A 22,559-nucleotide genomic window follows, 5' to 3' on the forward strand; every position below is an offset into this window, starting at 1 on the left:
AGATGTGTCCTCTCAAAAGTACTGCCCTAGGGAATCATTGTGGGAGCCAAATCTCTCTGAGCAAAAATAAGAAAGCAGAGCAGGGTTGTGATGTACAACTGCCCAGTATTTACCACTTTGCCCCAACATCTCTGTTTTAAGTAGGATCTGACAATTGATACCCTAAAGAAATATGCAACTTCTCCAAAAGGAATCTCTTCTCTGAAATCTCCATTTTTTTTAATTATTCTGATACTGCAAAAATGACTGAGTTCAATATCCAGTTCCTTTAGTTTAGCAACTCATGATAATAGAAGTCAGTTTTAACCTTGAAGAAGAAAGGCATCTCCACTGAAGATTAGCCTTAGTCCAAGTGCAAATGTGTGTTCACCACAAAAGATAAGTATAAGCCTCTGCCTGGGAAGTCCATGGGGTGGAGGGGCCATCCTTTCAAGCCTGTAAAGTTACAAACTAGATTTCTGAACTGCCCAAGATTTCTTGAGCATCTCTGACCATATAGAAAGATGTTTTTTCTCTTTAGCCATTATAAATGGTAAAAGATGTACAAAATGAGCTATCAGCATTTTAAAGCGCACATTGCCACCATAATCTGTGTATGCTTGAAAAATGTTTCTGTCAATTCACTTTAAACCACATGGATTAATTTATCCACTTAAAGAGATGGGAAATCCCATGTTAAAACACTCACTCTTGCTCCATACCTCAAAGTGTTTGTTTTTAAAATAGTGGGGTTGCTGATTTCTGATGCTCAGCAGAGGGCAGAATTTCCTATGGTATAAACACCCCATTTGTGATTAAGGATGTTTACTTAAAATGTGAGATTTACAGAGTCACAATGAATGTAGTGATAAAACAGTAACCTGCCATTATTAGCATATTGCTTTCTTTTCCCCATTAAATCGTAGATAAAATGTAATATCCGCAAATATTAACACCAAGCTTCCCAAGACTCACAGCTTATCTTGTTTAAAAAGAAATGTGTAAACATTTTGTTGATAAGATTAGAGGAAATATAACTTCCTGCCTGACTGAAAGCTAGTTTGGGACACTTAGTATAAACTTTGAGGTCAAGGCTTTATGTAGTTTCCATATGGTTAGTTATGTATGGAAGTTATAATTGGTGAGTTGGTTATAAAATGTGGCTAAGAGAACAAGCTAATTTATTAGTAGTATTACTTTCCCCACATTTCTAAAAGGGTTGTGACATTGGAGTCATATGCAGAAGGGAGAATTCTGGTTGAACGAAGGTTTGCATTGCAACATAGGAGTTGTGTGTGTGTGTCCGTGCATGTGTGCAGTAAGCAGGTTTTTTAGTTAACAGAAAATATTTCAGCATTGTTGTGCTGACATTTCATACTAATTAAGCCACACACTGAAAACGTACACTGTAGCTAACCAGCATCCACCCAGCAACTTATAAAATTATTTGACATTAGATCTTTGTGCACATGAAATATACCATCCCTAATGTTTTAATGCTTTGAATTTTATTTTGAATGCTAGTATGAAGAAGGAAAAAAGAGAAGAAAACCCAACTACAGCAGTGTTGATCTTTCTGAGGTTGAGTGGGAAGACAGAGATGATGTGGTAAGTGAGTTGTGTTGAGGCTGTTTCCCAAAAGAGACTGCTGTATCCCACTATTGTACCTGGTAACTGTTCAAATAGTCAGCAAAAATGCTACAGGTTGTACCTCTAAAACCCATGATTTTCTGGTCTGGCAATGCCTGTGGATCACGCATGTTCCTGAACCAGAGAACCCTGGGCTAGAGTCTGTGGCAGCAGGCTCACAGTGGGGGCTGGAGGCCTCTGTAAGAGTGTATGGCCATGGCCAGTGCCAGAGCCCTTGGCAGTGACAGTGGAGCCTGTGGCCAGAGGGCAGCCAGGGTTAGAGCTCTCCGTGGGGCCACAGGAGACAGGGCCAAAGCCCTTGGAAGTGGTGGCTGGGGCTGGAGCAGTCAGCAGGTGTTCAGGGCCTGTGGCCAGGCTGGAGCCTTCAGCAGGGGTTGCAACTGGGGCTGGAGCCATCAGCTGTGACAGTAGAGAGACAGCTGGGGCAGCGACAGAGAGCTGCAGCAGCAGCATCGAGACTGGAGGTAGGAGGGCTTGCCTTGGGATGGATGTGGGCCAGTGGCGGGGTACCTCCCGTGGTCCAGCAAATCCCTTTGTTCAGGACCAGTCAGCTCCTCAAAGTGCCGGACGTGGGAGGTCCAACTTGTGCTTAGTTGCTCCAGAGTCCCCTTTGTATAATTTAGAATTTTATTTCCTTTCTTCTTTTGAATTGGTTCTTTTTTCCATATATGTGTGTTTCTCCCTCTCTTTGTTTGTCTCATCTGTAAAATTCATCACCTAACTTTCATGTTCCATGCATCCCATTACAAACATCAGTGGCATTATGCTGGTTAAAAGGACTCAGCACATCTGTTCAGTTGTGGTTCAGCTATCAAATCTAAGAAATCTGTACCAGATTTTACTGCTCCACATCTCTGGAGGAACTCTCTTCTCTCATGTTGCCCTTAAAAATAAAAAGAACAAACTAAACTAAGTTAAAAAACAAGCAAACAAAAACATGCTTGAGTCTGTGCTCAGATCACAGAAGCTAGAATGGAGCCCCTACAAATGATTTACTCCTAACACCTAATTTGAGGTTTGAAGAACATCATACAAGTCAATTCCTTCTATCCCCACCTGATGCCATGTACAAGATTGCACCCATATTTCTGTATCCACTCTGTAGTTTACCTTGTGTCCCATTCTTAGTTACCTTGCAGTTTTAGTGTTTGCTGCAGTACTGTATCAAACGCTTTCCTTATGCCCAGGGCTTAACCTTTGCCTGATCCTTGTGTTACATCCTCAATAAATCTGATCACTTAGGCATGATTTGTTTTGTGTGAATCCATCCTGACTGTCCTTAATTAAATTGTAATTTTCTGTGTGCTCCCCTTTCTTTGCGTTACTTATTTTTTTCATAATTTCCTCGCTGCCATAGATTTTTCTTAAATCCTGTCTTGAATATCATAGAGTTATAGAATACTAAGACTGTAAGGGACCTTGAGAGGTCATCAAGTCCAGCCCCCTGCCCTCATGGCAGGATGAAATACTGCCTAGATCATCCCTATCAGTATCTTCTCTTGCCTCCTTCATACTTCTGCTGTTTCCAGAGAGCTTCTGAATGCGCCTATTGAAGGATCCCATATTTATTTTGTCATATCCTTCAAAAATCTGGGATGAGTCATGTACGTCTGTCCCAGGAGTTTGGTCAGATTACAGATCTACTAATTTTAGATCCTTTTTCTGACATAAGCCTATATTTTCATTTCTTAGCTGAAAAATATATATTGGTATCTGCCACTGTCTATCCACTCCTTTTCTGAATAATGAAATAATGTATGTTATTAGCAATTTGTTTGTTTATTAATTTATGTTTTTAGCAGTAGCATTCTTTTCTGTTCATAGATTGCCTTCATTGTCTCTCAAGAGGCCATACTAACTCCATATCTGAGGTTTTACGTTGACTTTACATGAAACCTTTCTTTTTATTTTTTACATTACTTCATGCAATTTTATTTGCCTACAGCGTATGGATTTCCTCTTCATGTTTTCATATTCTCTAAACATCCTTCTGTAATCTCTGAAATACTTCCTGTTTCCTACCTTGACTTTTTCTTATCATTGATTACATGTTACTCTGCCTAATTTATCTGCCCATCGAACTGATATTTTAAAAATGTCTTCCCAGTGTATAAATTATATTAGTAGGCTGAATATGCATCTTTTTAGGCCTTCGTGAATTCTTCTTTTTCCCCCTGCGTTTTCCATTTGTTTTTTAAACTGTTTTGTTTCCACCCAGTATCTCCTAAATAATTGTATAATTTCTTCTGTTTTGTGTATACAGTTTTACTTCCTCGTTTTTGTTTTTACTTTGGTTGAACTAAATTCTACATAACTTTTGTTAGTGGTTTCAGTTTATTTCGTTGACCAAAAATTGATTTTGGTTCAAAAAGATTTTGACCAGTGAAGCTCTGTTTCGAATTCTGATTTTGTCTGAATATACAACAAAGCCACCATAGCTCCAGATAAAACTGGCAGCTATTCACATTGATGCACTGCCTGTGGATCCAATTTTGGGCAGTTCTGTGAGACCCAGAAAACTTATCATGTGACCAGTAGTTACCAAAGTTTTCTTATGAAACCAAACCAAAATCTGTTTTGTGTCTGTCCAGAGACAGCACAGTGTTTTATTTCAATTTTTGATTAAAGGTTCATGGGGCCCAAAAAAAAAAAGTTTTGGACTAAACTCTGCTAGTTTTAGTTTTTAATGTTTGAACCTCGAAACAAGCAGTTTCCCATGGTTTCAGGTTTCAAAAAAAACGCAGTAGTTTTCTTAGTGCTACTAATAGACTAAATTGAGCAAAAAGCTTGTGGATCAGGTCCAAGTTGGCTCCCAACATATAATAGTAAAATCTAGAAGAAAAACAAGATTAATTAGTTTTGATGATTACAGAGTATGTGACAGGAAATGCATGCGCCGGGTACAGTAGCTGTGGACTATTCTTAATCACAAACCTGCATTTTAAGCTGGTGGTTTTTTTTGGTCAGGCAAGCTGGGAGAACAGAGTGATTCTTGATGGCTTGTGGAGAGGGGGGAGAGATGTGAAACTGCTGGAAAGGGGGCTCATCACTCAGAAACGAGGGGTTTTGAAAAGTCAGTCTGTGCTGGGCCCCTGCTCTCCTATTCAAAGAGCAAGATCAACAGTACCCACCCTACCATCTTATTCTGATGGTAAATATGCCAGTTTCATGGCTATATCTGCTGAGGGCATTATGCGAGCCATCCCGTTGAGCAGGCTGGGAAGGAGTTTTTCACTCTCCAATCTATAGTCCAAGTGCACTTGGTTTTGTTTTGGTTTTTTCGCCTTCCTCACGGCAGGTTCTGATGGGCACTGTTCATGCAGAACATGATTGGCACTAGGCCCTATGTCACAACTCATTACCCCTCCCACAAGGTGGTGGTTGGGAGGAGGGTTAGCAGGGGCCTGACAGTGGATGTGATGGAGGAACCTGAGTGGAAAAGTGGAGGAGCTAGTAAAGGCACTCCCCCACCCTTCCCGCCTGTTAATTATGGGATTAAACAAAAGAGGGTTGCCTGCACTGTACCTAGTATCTGGTAGGTAACATCTAATAATAAAGTTGTGGTCTCATTAAACCCATATCACATGTCTCTTCCCCTTCTTCCAGCATAGCCAGACGACCACATATATACATAATGTATACACATCACAGTAACTCCCTTAAAGAGGTCAAATCTAGCAGGTTGCAGAATCATTACAATTTATCATCACAAACTTAAGTAAGAAATCAAGTATTAGGGAGGTAGCTGAGTTAATCCGTATCTTCAAAAACAACAAGAAGTCCTGTGGCACCTTATAGATTAACAGATATTTTGGAGCATAAGCTTTTGTGGGCAAAGACCCACTTATGTTCCAAAATATCTGTTAGTGTATAAGGTGCCACAGGACCTCTTGTTTTTTAAGTAAGAAAACCTTCCTTCAAAAGTAATCTCAACAACAGATATCATGTTTGTATACCAGTGGCTGACCAAATCTACTAGGAGGCCATTAGTCACCAAATGTTTTCTTAAAAGACAATATGTTAAATACTGTGGGAAAATGTAGTACAACTCCAAATGCTAGACTAATGCTTTGGCATCGCCACCTGCAACTGGAAATATTCTTCCAGATGTCTACATATGAGAGAGCACAACGTGAACAGAATACTTTTATAGAGATTTTTTGAAACTAGGCAGAGCACTGATATAATTTTATTGTGTAATGGAAGTGTGTGAGATATAACTAGTACTATAACTATGCACATCTCTTATGCAAGAGCTACGGATACATACAAGGACAGATAAGTCAAGAAAAAGGATGGAGGAGGAGCAGTTCAAATTAAGGAATTACATGCTTAAGGCTACAGATAGTACCATTCTTAGCAACAAGACTAGAGATAAATATACTTTTATAGTTTGGGGGGATTTTGCTGATCAAAGTAATGGCCAGTTCTGCTCTTTATTTAACCCTTCTAAGGTCTGAAGAATATGTGAGAAGTTTTGAAATGTGTTGACTTTGGTGCTATTTAGGGTTTGTTTTTTTTTTAAGGAAATTATTTATGTCACCATCCCTGAGAGAAAATGTAGGTTCTTCTTGATACTTGCAAGAGCCAGTGAGTCTGATGGACATTTCTTTGAGGAATTAGAGCTTTGCAGTACAGTTTTCTGACTTGAAATCAGCATGCTGCTGAGAAGACCTAGGTCTGATGCTCTTGTTTCTCCTTGTGCCAGACCAATGAGCTGTTGTTTGCTCAAGTTCAAGAAGAAGTTAAGAATTAGCTCTAGTATGAGCTACTACCTGGCAGATAATATGTACAGTGCAGGTAACCCTCCTTTGTTTAATCCCGTAATTAACTGGGGGCAAGGGTGGGGGAGTGCCTTTCCTAGCTCCTCCACTTTTCCACCCAGGTCCCTCCAGCACATCCATTGTCATACAGATGCTTGTAATCATGTAACATATTACTGGCATATTTAACTTCCACAAAACACTTATGTTGAAGTTGGGTAAGAATTTTTCACTAGTTACCACATCAACTTGATTTCTCAGTTTCCCAAGCACCTTAAATGATCTCATATTTTAACACTGAGATTGTGTTGGGTGACATGATGATGATGATGATACCTGGCTCTCACATGGCAATTTTTTCAGTAGCTCTCACAGCATTTCACAATATTGAATGTATTTATGTTCCTCAAATCCCTGTGACATAGGTTTTAGATGAGGAATTGAGACATGGAGTAGTTAAGTGACTTATCTTAGTTCACATGGGAAGTGTGTGGCAGAAATATAAGTATTTGAACCTTGGTTTTCCAAGTCCTAGGCTAGTACCAGTGGGCCTTTCTTCATCTCTCAATAGGACAGGAAGACTCATAATAAAGGGCATACTTTGTAATACAGAAATGTATACTGTGAACATAAAGTAGGAGATATTCTCTGTCCAGGGGCACCATTTCAGGGTCCTCATGGAGGTGAATGCTACTAGAGTATGGGAGCCCAATCAGTAAGTGGATGACTCACCTGGGGTTTGTGGAAGAAATGGGTCCCAGATAACTTCAGGCACCAAGAAGTGGGGGAGGGAGAGGAATGAAAAACATGTTTAAGATTAAATGGAACAGTTCTGTAAAGGTTAGAAAGTAGATTGTTAATGAAGACCAGCTCTCCAAGTTCAAAACCACGAAAGCTAAAATGGGTAAATATTTCCAGAATTGCCTATTACATATTGTTACAAACTACGGTAAAATATATGCTTTATTTTATGTATGCTTTCAGCTAAAAATTATTCTTTTACACTCACTAATAGGAAAGTAAGACTGTGAATTGAAATCTAGACAGCCTAGAATACATTTAAAGAGCACAAACATTGCAGATTTTGATAGGTCAGCCATGCATAAAAGTGAAAAATAAGATATTTCACTGACAAGCTTTCTCAGCCCCTATGCATTCTGACTGAATAGAAAAGCCAGCACACCTTTTATTGACCCACCTTTGCAAATTGACATTGAAATCACTCCCTATTGCCCAATCTGTCATACATGGAATTGGTGAAAAAAATGGGATTGTCGTTCCTGTAACACCATGTTCAATAATGTTTCCAAATATTGTAAATAACAATGTAAGAGAGAGTAAAACTTCTGCATTTGTTTATTTTATGGTCCCCTACAGAACATATTTTAGTGCAAGGACTGTTCATCCATATAAAATACAATACTATACCTGACAATATGGCAGCTAGTCCACAGAGTGAGCGTGATTGAATAATTTAGTGAGAATCTATTATAATTTTGTTTATGAAGTCTTTATAAGAAATATTACTGTTTACAACAGAAATATCTATCAGCATGGCAATACTTTAATTGAAAATACATTACAAAGATACCTTTCTAAAGTTCTCTGTATCTGTGCCATTAATTAAAAATACAGCAGGATGGCCATGTCTACACATGGCCAAAATTTCAAAAGGGCCATGGTAATGGCCAAATTGGAGAATGCTAATGAGGCACTGAAATGAACATTCAGTGCCTCATAAGCATGCTGCCAACCACAGCACTTCGATAGGAATAAGGGAATTTCAAAGTTTGTGGGATCCTTTCAGAAAGGGCCCTGTGTAGACAAGCCGCGCATGATCGAAACTCAGCACTTTCGAAGTGTTGTGGCTGGCAGCATGCTAATGAGGCACTGAATATTCATTTCAGCACCTCATTTGTATTCTCGGATTTGGCCAAAAATTTTGGCAAAGTGTAGACAAGGCCAAAAAGACAGAATCAGAAGCTTCTGCTAACCCTAAACCATAAAATGACCAAATACATCACCTTGAATCATCCCTTACAATATATGCCAATTATTTTAGATACATTACCTATTCAACCTTGTATTTAACAGTGACACTGCAGAGTATCTTTCCAAGAGCTGAGGAAGAGCTCTTTGTAGGTTGAAAGCCTCTCTCACCAGCACAAGCTGGTGTAATGAATTATATTACCTCTCCTACCTTGTCTCCCTAATATCCTGGGAATGACACGGCTATAAGGACACCTCATTAAAATACAGCAAACACACCCAAACAATACATACATTACTCTCAAATAGCAGCTTTTATCATATTGTCCACTTCTGGGGAAAAAAAAGTCTAAATGGATAGGTCATTAAATATTTAATGACCAATTTCAAATAAACAGGCAGGGTAGCAACTTACAAAGCAATCTAAGCATTGTTAAACATGATGTGACAGCATGGTACCTCAGAAAAGCATTTTTAGGCCATTTAGGACTTTACCATTAGAAACCATTACCATAAATTCCACACAGAATCCATGAAGCAGCCAGAACAGATCATTGCTGTTATGCGTTCCTGACAAGGCACATTGTTTGCCTAGTAGACTGTCCCATTCTATACCTATTTCAGTTTCTGGCTCGACTGAAGGCCAACCTATGGCTTCAGAAGTTATGATGTGGCTCCTTGCACAGGTGCCTACTGTGGGAGTAGAGGTGCCAACTTTCCAATGCGCTAAGGGTGTTTGCTGCTCAACCCCCAGCTTTGCCCCAGGTGCTGCCTCCACCCTTATGATCTAGTCTGAGGTGTCCAGCACACTAACCACTAGCCACAGATGGTTGTTTGGCCGGTTGCCTGTGACTAGTTGGCTTGAACAATAAATGTATTTTCAGAATAATATGGTCAGTTCTTTATAGCAGTAGCAACTATATAGTATTTACTGCTTCAGAACTAGTTGGACACCACCAGTCTAGATGGTGCTTGATCTTGTCATGAGTGCAGGAGACTGGACTTGATGACATCTTAAGGTTCCTTCCAGTTCTATGATTTTGTAATTCTCCAAGTCCTGCCCTTTCCTGCCTCCGCCTCTGAGCTTGCCACATCCTCTCTCCTTTCTCCTTCTCTAGAGCCTCCTGCATGCTGTGAAACAGCTTTATTGCGGAGGGAGGTGGCAAAGGGAGGAGAGGGGAGTGCTGATTGGCAGGAGGTGGGAGCTGATGGGGGTTGCTGATGTATTGCTGCGGCTCTTTGGCAGTGTACACTGGTAAATTCTGGCTCCTTTTCATGCTCAGGTTGGCCACCCCGATTTAAGGTATCACCTAATGTAGAGTACCAAACAGAAGATGAAAGGAAAATGAAATAGATGTAGTTATTTTTTTATTACTGTGCCATTGTGTGGCTTGTTGACACGTTTGAATCACAGATTGTCCCCCTTACCAGACTGCTTTATCATAACACCTTTAACAGATACACTTATTAAAAATGCAGCAGTAATTACTGAAACAAACCTGTTCTAACCATATGAAAACAAAGTACTGCTGTGACCATATGAAAATATTTGTGAACTTTAGAATGTGAAAAATTTTTAAATATGCTGACAAAAAAAGTGAAGAAAATATTTCTCTCATTTCAGCTTCGAAATGCAATGGTGAATCGGAAAACAGGGAAATTTTCGATGGAGGTGAAGAAGACAGTGGACAAAGGGGTACAGCATATAAAATGCATTTCCTGCTAAACATTAAAGCAAATAGATGTTTAAATAATTTTTGAAGATTATACAGAATAGATATGCTGCACTAAGATCATTTTTCTCTTGTCTTTAATTATCGTGAGCCACTCATGTACCTTGTATGTCATTATTTAACCTTATCACAAACTAACCATTTACAAATTTCTCATAGCAAACTAACATTGTTTTCTTTTCTCTGACTTTCTTGTTCTGAATCTAGAAACGGGTATTGGTGATGACAAATGACTACTATTATACAGACATCAAGGGTACTCCTTTCAGGTAGAGCTGACCATAATAAATGGACATTTCATCAGACTCATTTGTACTTGCATTTGTACAAACCTTGTGAGCTTATTAAAAGCTCATCAGCCAGAGCTCACAGTAAAATATTCCCGGACAATGCAGAAAATAGTGAAGGAAAGAGGCTTTCCAGCATTCCTTTTCAGCTTTTCCAGAGGTGGAAAGTTTGTGCAAGCTCACATAGGCAAACTCATTGTTTGTCATGGCTTATGTTTCATTAAAAAAATATTCAGTTGAGGTTTACATTGAACAAGAGTTTTTTTTGCAAGTACTCAGAGAGCTATAAATACTATAATCCATTTAACTAACTACATATTGAGTCCCATTTTCATTTTTTTCCACAACAAAAATGCAGTTTAAATGGAGGTAGTATTTCACTTCCAATTTGAGGTTTTTATATTTTGTTTCTCCGAACTATCTTGAGTGTATTTGTATAAATAAAACTGAATAAGTCAGCCGTGTTATTTTGACATGTGTTTTAGCAAAAATGGCAAGAAATCACTAACTGCCCAAAATTGAATTAGAAATAATCTATTAATAAAAATACATTTACTGTACCCTGTATTCAAGGAGGGAAGTTAATAATTGTAAATTCTATTGAAATATTCCCCTGAGCTTGGCCATCTTTCTCACATATATGAGTGTCAGACAGTATTGAAGCAAGCCAGTGTAGGATGATAAATAACCTCACCAAAAATTACTTACTTTTTAAAAAATTTAAGTAGAGCTAATAAAGTCAATAAGGGAAATATAAACACAGGTGAAAAATGTAAGCAGCACAAAAATTACATTGATAACTTCTTCCTGACACCATTATCATATTTTTATATTTCTTTCCTTTTTACTATATCCATTGTAAGCCTGTGGGCCTGTATGGGACTTGGATGAAGAATGAGCATGCTGGGTGAATAGTTATGTGCTAGAGGGTCTTGTTTGTTAGTTTGCCAAAGAGGGAATGGTTTGCTGCACCTCTAAGTGCACATAAATACAGCCAACTGCTGCTGGCACATCAGACTGCAAATGGCATTCAAGTAGCTAGTTGAACGATACATATATTCAGTGGTGTTTTGGAAACAGTTTATAAAATTGTGCTTAGTATATAAACTGGAATTGTTAGCAAGGCAAAATAGCTCTCAGTCTCTGCTGTAACTCCTGCCACAGATTGCAAAGTCTGCTTTGTTTCTCTGCACAGTTTAGGTGTGGCTCTCTCTAGAGGACATGGCAAATATTTCTTCAGAGGAAATGTAACTATAGAGGAAGGTAAGAGACTATCTACCCTCTTGTAACACTTACACAGCATAGTTTAATTGTTGATCCTTATTGGTCCTAAAGCTTATGAATCTCTCAAATGCAAATTCTTCAGGGGGATTTAATAATTTCTGATATTCTTGACATTTACACATTTTAATATGACATAGTGAGAATGTGCTTATGGGTATTCTCTCATGAAAGCCTTTCTTTCTGCAGAATTACTCAAAGGCTTGTGTTTGCTGTTAATCCTTATAGAAAAAAATTATGCTAATTTCTGATTTAGTATATTGGATTTATATAAGATATTATTTTGCTAGGCACAGACCACAGTGTAGAAAGCCTTATCACTACACAATTTGGAGTAAGTCTATGTTAACCAATTTAGAACTAGGTCTAGAGCGGCCTCCTTTTGGTGTTGCTATTTTGTTTGCTTTTTATTAGCTAAACTAAAAGAAAAGATCACTTTCCTCTGTCTGGAGTTTTAATTTTTGGTAAATTCATTAGTGAAATGCATGAAAACATTAAAATGATGGCCAAAGAACTTTCCTGCAAGAATAGATTGGGTGAGCAGAGTCAGCTATATGGGGATGAGGTCAAGCATGGAAGTGTGTGGACCTGGACCTTTACAAAAAGCAGTCAAATAGCACTTTAAAGACTAGCAATAGAATTTATTAGGTGAGCTTTCGTGGGACAGACCCACTTCTTCAGACCATAGCCATACCAGAACAGACTCAATATTTAAGGCACAGAGAACCAAAAACAGTAATCAAGGAGGACAAATCAGAAAAAAATGATCAAGGTGAGCAAACCATTTTTTTTCTGATTTGTCCTCCTTGGTTACTGTTTTTAGTTCTCTGTGTCTTAAATATTGGTCTGTTCTGGTATGGTTATGGTCTGAAGAAGTGGGTCTGTCCCACGAAAGCTCACGTCATAAATTATTTTGCTAGTCTTTAAAGTGCTACTTCACTGCTTTTTGTTTTGCTTGTATGTAGACTAGCACAGCTCCCTCTCTGGACCTTTATAGAATAACAACATATTAAGGCTGATATTATATGATGGTCATTCACAGTGGAGGAGCCTTGTGCTGATAAGGCACATTTGTGTTGATGGCTCCAAATAATCAGTGTTGTATTAGAAAAGGAATGCTTGCTGCTTACAGTTAAGGCTTGAGGAAAAACACTGAGGAGATATGAGTTCAGTCCCAGTTGTGCTGCAGACTTACTCTGAGATCCTAGGAAAGTCATTGATTTTTGTGGATCTTACTTGCCTTTCTGTAGGTTGTGGGCAATAATTCTTCCCTACCTCACAGAGTTAGTGTAAAGTAAGCATATGAATATTTGTGAGGGACTCGTACTGTGTAACTAGAAAGGTAGCATGGTATGAGCACTGTAATTCTTTATTTTCTGAGCTTTTCCAACACACTTCTGACCTTCATCCAGCACCGACAGAAGCTATATGGGTGGGGTTTGGGAGCCTGCAGCCTTTGAGCTGTGAGAGGCCCCACTACTCATGGTGGCCAGGAGCATGTTCCCCCCCCAGTATCTCAGAAATGTGAGACATACCCCCATCCACAAGGCCCTCAGGAACAAATGACCAAGAGAGGGTGGGGGTGAAGTTGACAGGGCTGAAAACATGGAGGTTGCTGAAAATCACAGATGCTGTAACCTCTGCAGCCTCCATGACAAAAAATTATAGCCTTACTCATCATCACCTTCTGCTTTAACTTAGCTACAATACTCTGCTCTCTCAAATCCTCTCCACTTTTCTGACTCTATCAATCTGAACAATATTACCATCCTCGCAATCCCAAGGGATCATAATTTTGAATCCTACATCTGCTGTCACTTTGAGCTGTTTTTCCACACTTTCAAAGCTCCATGTAACTCTTTCCTACCCTAATTAGCCAAGAGTTTCTCACTTTGCATCACGCTTCTGCTCCTTCACTTACATAATGTTCCTACTCTCATCTGTCAGCTTCTTGCATAAACAGCTGCAAATGCTCCCTTTTTTGTATTTCACCTTATCAATATCATGACCTTCCTGAGCTCATTGCAAGGCACTTATCATCTACACAGTTAAGCTCTCAAAAACCCTCTTCTGCCATGCTGCCCACAGTTCATCTTGTTTACTTGTGTATTCAGGTTTTTTTTTAATAAAAAAGGAACAAAAAATGAGTTTCTGGTTCCCTCTACTCCATTTTTCTTTCCTTTTTTGTTTTCTTTTCAGGCATGTTAACTGTTCCTACTTCTCTGTCTAGAAAATGTCTGACATTATCAGCATAATACATAGTTATAATAAATTATTGCCTGAATGTTGAAAATTTAGGCTTGCATAGTATACATGCTTGCAAGTAATTGCATGCATAGAGTGCACGTTTATGTGCACAGATACTTATGTACTTATATCTTCATAGGTAAAACTCATGGTCCAAATGATGAAAATTTAGCACACTTTGCTTTTAGCCCATGGGACCAACACATCTACATTTACTTATATGAAATTAAGAGTTTTAAATTTCCCAAAATTCAAGTTTATAATATACCATAAAGGGCTTTATTAAACTAATGAGAGCACAGGAATTCAAAGTTGTTGGTTAGTGTACCTTAATGCACCACTTTTCACTCAGGTCTTCTTCGGATCTTCAAATATATCAGATGAGTTTAAATATCTATGCACAAGAAAATGACTTTAGACCTGACATTTCATCAACACTCATTTACTTGGCTCATGCCAGTTTTTCAGACTCTGAAATGTATGTGAATATGATTTACTGTGACTTATTATGCTTTTATAATAATACCCTTTCCAAGAAGGAAGAGTGTAGGCTATGAAGTCTTTGTAAATATTCATCTGGTATCTAGTCTGCTCCCTATATAACATACTATTAATTCTGTTTCAGGGTTGCATGATTTAGAACACCCTGATGTATCCTTAGCAGATGAATGGTATGTCTTAAACAAAGCATGAAATTGGTGTCTGTTACCCTTCTTTGTTTGTTAATATTGTTTGTGCTTACTCTGCCCAACTGTTCACAGTACACATCATGCTTTTACATTCTAGTATTTTGTGAATATTACATTTTCAGGTCATATTGCAACACTGACTTACATCCTGAACACCATCAAATGACTCAGTTAGAAGCTATTAAACTCTATCTCACGGGAAAAGAGCCATTGCTTCAATGTGAGTATATTAAATTGTTTTATACTGATACATTTTTCCTTTTATAAACAATTATTGCATTTAAACTTTACATAATAAAATGTGACTTAGTTCAATTGTTAAGATGGTTGGGTCAGTATGGTTAACTGACTTCATCTTGCAAATTCCATGTTTACTTCAGCATATAAGACAGTTTGTTGGTGCAGTACTTTCATATACTGATACCGGAAAATTTTACTATGTATGTTATTGACAAACCGAACACTATGTTTCCAGTTCACACTAGGCAGCCATACTATTTTGTGTCATGGTCTCCTCAGTTCTAATTCATTCAGGATAGTTCTGCTGACACCGTGTTCCCCCTGATTTTTTCCAGCCATGGACAGAATAAATTTTTTATGTTCACCAAGACATCTGCAGATGTGCACCACCAATAGAAATGCATTCTGCCCTCTGTAGGTGGGTGTGGGCACTTTGTTAATCAGATGAGTGGCACCTAAATCTCTCCTGGGTAGTTGCCCTAGTGCTCAGTTTACAGGGAACACTGGCTGAGACTACTTAGATGAGACTTCTAGATAAAATAACACGTGCTTCAGGCAGTGGTGGTGATAAAATTTTAGGGAGGTGACATTCTTCCTGAAGAGTTAGAAGAAAGCTAATACTACAGTCCAGAGAAGAGGGCAAATTGTCCTTTGGATGAAATATAAATCTGAGACACGTAACTCTCAAGACTATTGATCAATACACAGAGTAAAATGACGCAGAGGTGGATTTAAGTACCAGGTTGCAACTTTATTAACTTAATATCAGGGAATGGCTTTCTCTGATCTGTTTCTTTTGTTCCAAGCATGAAAGTGGATCCGATGAAAGATTGCAGGAGTCTTACCATAAAAGTCATAACTCCGTGTCCCCAGCAAGGGGGACAAAGGACACCTAGTGAGGGACTTTGGTCTCTGAAGATTTCAGATTCAATATCTCCCCATTTTCCATACACCCATGATCCACCAATGAATTCCAGGGGTCTTACTTCTGGAAGCAGACCCTGTTGGTTGTTTTGGGTTGGTCATTATAATATGCTTAATAGCTTGTTTTGCAAGAGATGGAGTGTTAATCTGGGATCCTGCACAAATACTAGCATTAGAAATTACATTGTTTTACCTAAATGCCTGTGTCATTTCAAATGGATAAGGCATTCCTCACTTAATAATCTGGCATTGTTACTGGTGCCATTGTAAAGAGGGCTACTTTCACATGAACACAGAGCATGAGGAAGAATTTTGGTGATTGTCAAAGTGAAGTAATTTATAACTTTACATATTTTGCTTGTAATGCTGTCCAGTGTCCATAGATTTAAATCTATGAAATATGGGTTGAATATAAATAAATAATAATATTTGTGTATTTCATCTAACAAAATATGTTGATTTGTCTCTTTTTACCAAACATACGATCTAATTTTGCTATTAATTTAATAAATTTTATAAGGTGATAAAGAATTGATACAAGAAGTTTTGTTTGATGCAGTTGTGAGTGCTCCCATAGAAGCTTATTGGACCAGTCTAGCTCTAAATAAATCAGAGTAAGTAAATAAATATACTTGCACATTTTAATATAATAATGAAGAATACTCTAGCACAAGTAGTGAAATATGATTGAAAAACACCTAAACAATTGAAGAATCTTTTGCCAAGACACTGTGTAGATGGGAACATTTTAAATACACTGAAATAAATCAGTGGGGTTTACAAAAAAAAATGGCTGATTATTTGTTCATTTTCCAAAGAAAATTTGAATCAATATTGTGAATTCATATTCTTCAAGCATTTGGTAACTTGAACTTCACTAAAGTGAATGAAAAGCAAATGTAACATTTAAGCTTAAATATTCTAGTTAGAACAAAAGAGTAAATTTTAAAATTTGTAATTAGTGCCATCTTGGTTTGTTTTTGAGGTTATACCATCTTTAACAATATAGAATAACGTATGAAATTAACAAATCATGTAGGAATTGAAAATACAACACAGTATGTGGAATTATTCTCATAGAAAATAGTGAAAAAATTTGAAACACGAATACATCTTTAAATATGTAATTTGTTTGAGAGCAGGTTATGTGCAAAAATAATGAAATTAGTAACATTGCAAATTATTGATTACACATTATTCTCTCAGACTTTCTAGACATAAGTCTAGGGCATGAAAGCATATAGATTCTGCAGTTTTCCAAAACCAGATTGGAACTAAATGCTTTACTGTACAGTAGATTAGCTATTTCTTTTTTGAGCTTTTACACTACATGTGATACACTTAGGCTATAGTATTATGTGGAGAAACGTGATCTATATTGGGAAATAGGTAATTTGATTAGCACGGCCTATGTGAGCTATTATTGTAGAAAAGGAATTCTGGACACTATCCAGATGAGAGTTGGTTAAGTTTGTACAATTTTCTGTGTTGTATGAAAAGGCCTGTTATTGTAAAGCCACATATAATACAGTAAGGTAATTAGTTGAGTGTGGATTGTAATTACTAGGATTGTGATTTTTTCCATCTCCATTTTTAGGAAATACTCAGAGTAACTATGGGTTAAAAGAGAAAATATCATGGAAATATAAATTTTGTTTTGTTGACATCAAACATTAAAAAGATTAAAAGGTAGTTTAAAAATACACAACAAAATACAACCAGAAAAAGTGTGTTAATTTTTCTATCTATAACATAAGTTGTTCTTGTGCACTGAATTCATAGCCAACTGTAGGAAAATCTAGTTCTCCATACTAATGGTTACTCAGTCTACTCTTAAGACATAAGAACTTATTTTCTGTAACTACCATTTGTGTTAATATACACAAAGCTATGAGAATGAAATTCTCACAACAGAATACAGTCTTTTGGATTCTCCAGCACAATGAAACTACAGCTATTCCATTCCATTTGTGGAAGGCAAATTCAGTGTTTGTGTACAGCAAGACTCTTAAGCTGTGGCCACACTTGACCAAAACTTTGAAATGGCCATGCTCATGGCCAAATCGAAGAATACTAATGAGGCGCTGAACTGAATATTCAATGCCTCATTAGCATTTGCACTCTTCTGGCCGTGGCTCTTCGAAAGCATCGCTTTGGAATGTGTGTGGCTCAGCGCAGCTACATGGGGGTCCTTTTCAAAAGGACCCTGCACATTTCAAAATCTCTTTTTTCCTCTCAGCTGAACACATAAGGGGAATAAGGGGATTTCGAAATGTGCAGGGTCCTTTTGAAAAGGACCCCCCATGTAGCCTCCCCGAGCTGTGGGTGTTCGAAAGCAGCGCTTTCAGAGTGCCACAATTGGAAGTGTGTGAATGCTAATAAGGTGCTGAATATTCAGTTCAGTGCCTCATTAGTATTCTTCAATTTGGCTATTAGCATGGCCATTTCAAAGTTTTGGCCAAGTATGGCCACAGCCTTACACCCTTTTACATCCCCTCATCCTCTATAGACATAGATCATTCTGGAGGAATAAGGGATTGCAGGGTTGCAGTCAGAAGGCCAAAAGATACACTTGGTTTTGTGTTAATGTGAACCTGATGGCTACAAATCAGAGGTTATCACAGAATTGTAGAATGGGAAGGGACCTTGAGAATCATCTAGTACAGTCCCCTCCACTCATGGTAGGATTAAATTATTAACTACTCCATCCCTGTAGCTGTTTGTCTTAACTGTTCATAAACATTTTCCGTGATGGAGATTCCCCAACCTCCCTACGCAGTTTATTCTTGTGCTTACCATAGAGGTGTGTGTTGGTGGTTCACCTCCTCTGGGGCAAGGAAGAGAACCACTCACAAAAGTCTAGGAGCTGCCTGCTTCAAGGCAGGGCATCAGTTGCTTGAAGGCTCAGTTCCCCTTTAACTGGGCTGATCAGGCACAGAGAATGTAAGTACCTTGCCCTGGGCAGGGCAGGGCTGCAGGCAGTATAAGGCTCAGCTCCTAGCAGTCAGGCTAAGTGAGCAAACAGTATGCAAGCCCCTTGCTCTGGGGCATGGCAGGGCAACAGGTATTATAAGGTTCAGCTTCATACAGCAAGCCTGAGTGGGCAAACAGTAAGTAGGCACCTTACCTTGGGGCAGGGCAGGGCAGGGCAGCAGTTAGTATAAGGCTCAGCTCCTTGTCACCGGGCTGAGCAAGCAAACAGTATGTAAATAGCTCACCCCGGAGCAGGGCAGAGCAGCAGGCGAACAAAACAAGTTAGTGTAGGTCTGGAGAGGCACAAGGCTGCTGCTCCAGGGGATCAGGAGGAGAGTACTGGCCACTCACTCCATTGCACCCCAGCCCAAGGCCCTAATGGCCGCTGACACCAGCTACCCACTACACTTACCTAGTAGTGATTCCTGGTGCAACACAGTAACATTGGGTCTGGCAGTGCATCCCCCCTGACTACTTCCTACCTCCACCTCCATAATCATGGGGGGTCATATGGGAGCTCAGGCAGGTTCATATCTTCTGGGTAGACGGCAGGTCCAGAGGCTCAGGTGGGTGGCGGGCAGCAAGTCAAGAGGCTCAGGCACGTCCACAACTGCTGGGCAGCTGGCAGGTCTGTAGGCTCAGGCAATTCAGAGACTTCGAGGTAATAAGCTTGCAGTGGGCCCAGGTAGATTGGGGACATCTAGGTAGTGGGAAAGTGGCAGACCTTTGGGGTCAGGTCCGTTCTGCTGGTCCATCTGGAATGGGTTGTTTGTCTCCTGCTCTCAGGAGCCTGGCTGGGGCCCTCTCTTCGGCTAGGCAGCCGCCCTTTTAATAACCTCCATGCCCCGCTTCTAGCACTTCCTGCCTTGCTAGTCGATCTCTGGGGAGCCAGGCAAGGGTACTCTGGCTCCACCCACCAAGGCCTCTGGGAAGTTTCCTCTGCTTCTGGGACAAGGGAAGTCCATACCACCTCACTATACTTAACCCACTCTGGCAGTTAGGAAAGTTTTCCTAATGTCCAACCTAAACTACTCTTGCTTCTTGTCCTATCCTCAGAGGTGAAGGAGAATAATTTTTCGTCTTCCTCCTTGTAACAATCTTCTGTAACTCGAAAACTGTTATAATGTCCCTGCAGTATCGCCCTCAGTATGTCCTTCCAGCTTGACTGTGAACCATTGATAATTACTCCTTAGGAATGGTTTTCTAACCAGCTAAGCACCCATCTTATAAGGAGCTCCATCTAGGTTGCAATTCTGTAGTTTATTTGTGATATCTGTAATTCCCTGGGTTGCCTTTATTTCCTTTTAGATACTTGGGCATCTGTATCTCACATAAATGGAAAGGACCTCAAGAGGTCATCAGGTCTGATCCCCTTCACTCACAGCAAGAGCTGTGTGAAGTGACAGATTTTTTTTAAATCTAAGCTGCCCCAGGCTATTGAAAGGCCCCCTCTAGGATTGAGCTCACGACCATGGGTTTACAAAGCCAATGTTCTAACCACTGTGCTATCCCTCCCCCAACAATATGGGAAGTAATGGGTAAGCAGGTTTTTTTCTCCCTCTCCCAGCATAGGACTAGAAGGAGTGACCTTGACAAGCTACAGTAGACCCCCGAGTTATGTGAAGGTTGTGTTCCTTGGCAACCTCGTGTAACTCAAGGAGCTGGAACCAGGCAGTAGCTTGGCTTTTGGCTCCCAGTGGCTGGCAGGAGCTGGGAAACTGACCAGCACATTGCTGCCATCCCTCACAGGAGCTGGGAAACTGACCATCGCAGCACCTGGTCAGTTTCCCAGCTCCTCTGAGTGGTGGAGAGCTGGCGTTAACCTGAGATATATGCAAGTTGAGTACATGTATCTCGGGGTACTACTGTAGTTACCAACACTCTTTCTTCCCTGACTCACTATGTAATGCCACCACATAAAACCAGCTTAGAAAAAGAGATTACTTGCCAAATAAGTTTTCAGAGCTATGTGTATGTGAAGCTCAGCATTCATTTGTCTTAAAATGAACATATCTTTCAATAAATTTAAAAACTGAGCTCAAAAATGCTCTTTCACTCCTTGATCTATTTACTGTTTAGAAATGCTTATCTTTGCTTGTGGGCTGCTTTATTTCAGAAATTCTGACAAGGGAGTGGAAGTTGCTTTTCTTGGAACCAGGACGGGTCTATCTCGTATCAACCTGTTTGTGGGACCAGAGCAACTTACTAATCAGTAAGTCACATGACTGAACTGGGCGTGGGTAGATGGGAAAGCAAGGAAAAATTAGGAGATATGATCTTCCCCAAAGTTATACACGGGCAAAGTTTTCCTAGGTGCCTTTACATTTTTCTGTAACCTTTGGCTGTAATGGGGCCTTTTTTCAGTCTGTGTGTTTACTTTTTTCCACCCTCCTGCAATCAGATTCACATCTTGATTTTTTTCAGTGCAAAACTAAGAAGATACTGTAGTTTCATAAGAGAGGGGAATTAAGAAATTTTTCTTAAAGCTATTTCATAACAAATGTCTTTAAGAGTTTTCAGTCGTTATTCATTCCTGTTATAGAATTACCTCTAGAGAAGGTCTGTAACACTTTGTGTATTGATATTATTAAATCAGAACTTTAATTTTCCCTATTCTATCATGCTTTTGGTTCACAAAATCACAGATATGCATTGTGTAATTTGTGACGTAGGTAAAGATACTTCAGTATGAAGGGTTGTAGACAGGTTTAGTGCTGTGTCATATCTAAGCCTACTGTGAGCTACTTACATAGTGGATTACTATGGTTTCAGTCTGTGCCCTTAAACACTGTTCTTAAAATATTTTATGCAGTTATTTTTTAGAAGAGGAAAAAAAGCTACACAAAAATGGTTTAAAAATATAATCACAGTGCTCATTTTTAAATTCCTTAGTACTTAACATTTCATGCTGTAGTAAGAAAAATAAATTCACCACCAGTTTTGTTAAGTTGGGATAACAGTATAGGCAAAAGGATCCTGTTGAATACTAGGGGAAATTATTTATCTGCATATATTGGACTTTTTTCTAAGCAACATAGTGTCAGTGTGATTGTTTTATGCTTTGAATGGGTACAAAACTGAGTAAGCACAACTAATATGGTGGTTTGGGGTGAAGCTGTGTTGTTTAGAAATTAGTGCAGGGATGTCAGAGTCAGGAAATCCTTGTTATATGCCCATCTTTGCATTGGCTTGCTGCATGACTTTAGGCAAGATGCTCAGACCCTGTGTCCATCAGTTTGCTCATCTGTTTAAAATGGGGCCAGACCTCCTATGCTTATTTATTTTAAGAATAGTAGCAACAACACACAGACTGCTCCCAAAATGGTGTGGTGGTGGAAGGAAGAGGTGGTAGCCTCTAATAATATTTAGCACACTGTATTTTGGGATATTCTGATGTGGGTATATCTCAATCTCTGCTGTCTGTCCTGGATGAGCGAGCAAGCGACTAACTGAGTTTATAGTCCCGTTGTTAGGGCACTGACTTGACAGGTGGGAAACCCCTAGTCAAATCTCTTATCATTACCTGGGTATTCCATGTCCTGAATGAGTTCTATAGCCACTGGGATAATGCTTATAAAGGAGATCTCTTTTCCTCTTTGGCTGTTTTGTGTATAGTCAGGCATGCTCTGCACATAACTAGTGGATTGGGCCCTCCAGGCAAGTGGTTAGTTTCACCTGGTCTTGAGGGCCTCTGCTGGAGCTTGGGCGTAAGAGAGACACTGGCCAGGGCTGAGGCAACTGTGTGCATGCTGAGAGGCAGTAGTATAGACACCTCAAATAATTAAGCAGGGGAAATTTAGGGCC

General features: G+C 39.3%; 1 protein-coding gene across 1 annotated transcript in view; it reads left to right on the plus strand.

Annotated features, from left to right (window-relative positions):
* CACNA2D3 (calcium voltage-gated channel auxiliary subunit alpha2delta 3) overlaps positions 1–22,559 on the plus strand; it is a 710,484-nt gene that overhangs the window by 552,562 nt on the left and 135,363 nt on the right. The window contains exons 18-25 of the mRNA XM_075005060.1: positions 1,504–1,587; positions 10,006–10,077; positions 10,322–10,383; positions 11,597–11,664; positions 14,555–14,600; positions 14,741–14,838; positions 16,303–16,396; positions 20,872–20,967. Of these exons, the coding sequence (XP_074861161.1) occupies positions 1,504–1,587; positions 10,006–10,077; positions 10,322–10,383; positions 11,597–11,664; positions 14,555–14,600; positions 14,741–14,838; positions 16,303–16,396; positions 20,872–20,967 (620 nt within the window). The remainder of the gene's footprint in view (positions 1–1,503; positions 1,588–10,005; positions 10,078–10,321; positions 10,384–11,596; positions 11,665–14,554; positions 14,601–14,740; positions 14,839–16,302; positions 16,397–20,871; positions 20,968–22,559) is intronic.

The sequence above is a fragment of the Carettochelys insculpta genome, chromosome 11 (assembly GCF_033958435.1).
Source record: "Carettochelys insculpta isolate YL-2023 chromosome 11, ASM3395843v1, whole genome shotgun sequence".
In the NCBI taxonomy this organism is placed as follows: domain Eukaryota; kingdom Metazoa; phylum Chordata; order Testudines; family Carettochelyidae; genus Carettochelys; species Carettochelys insculpta.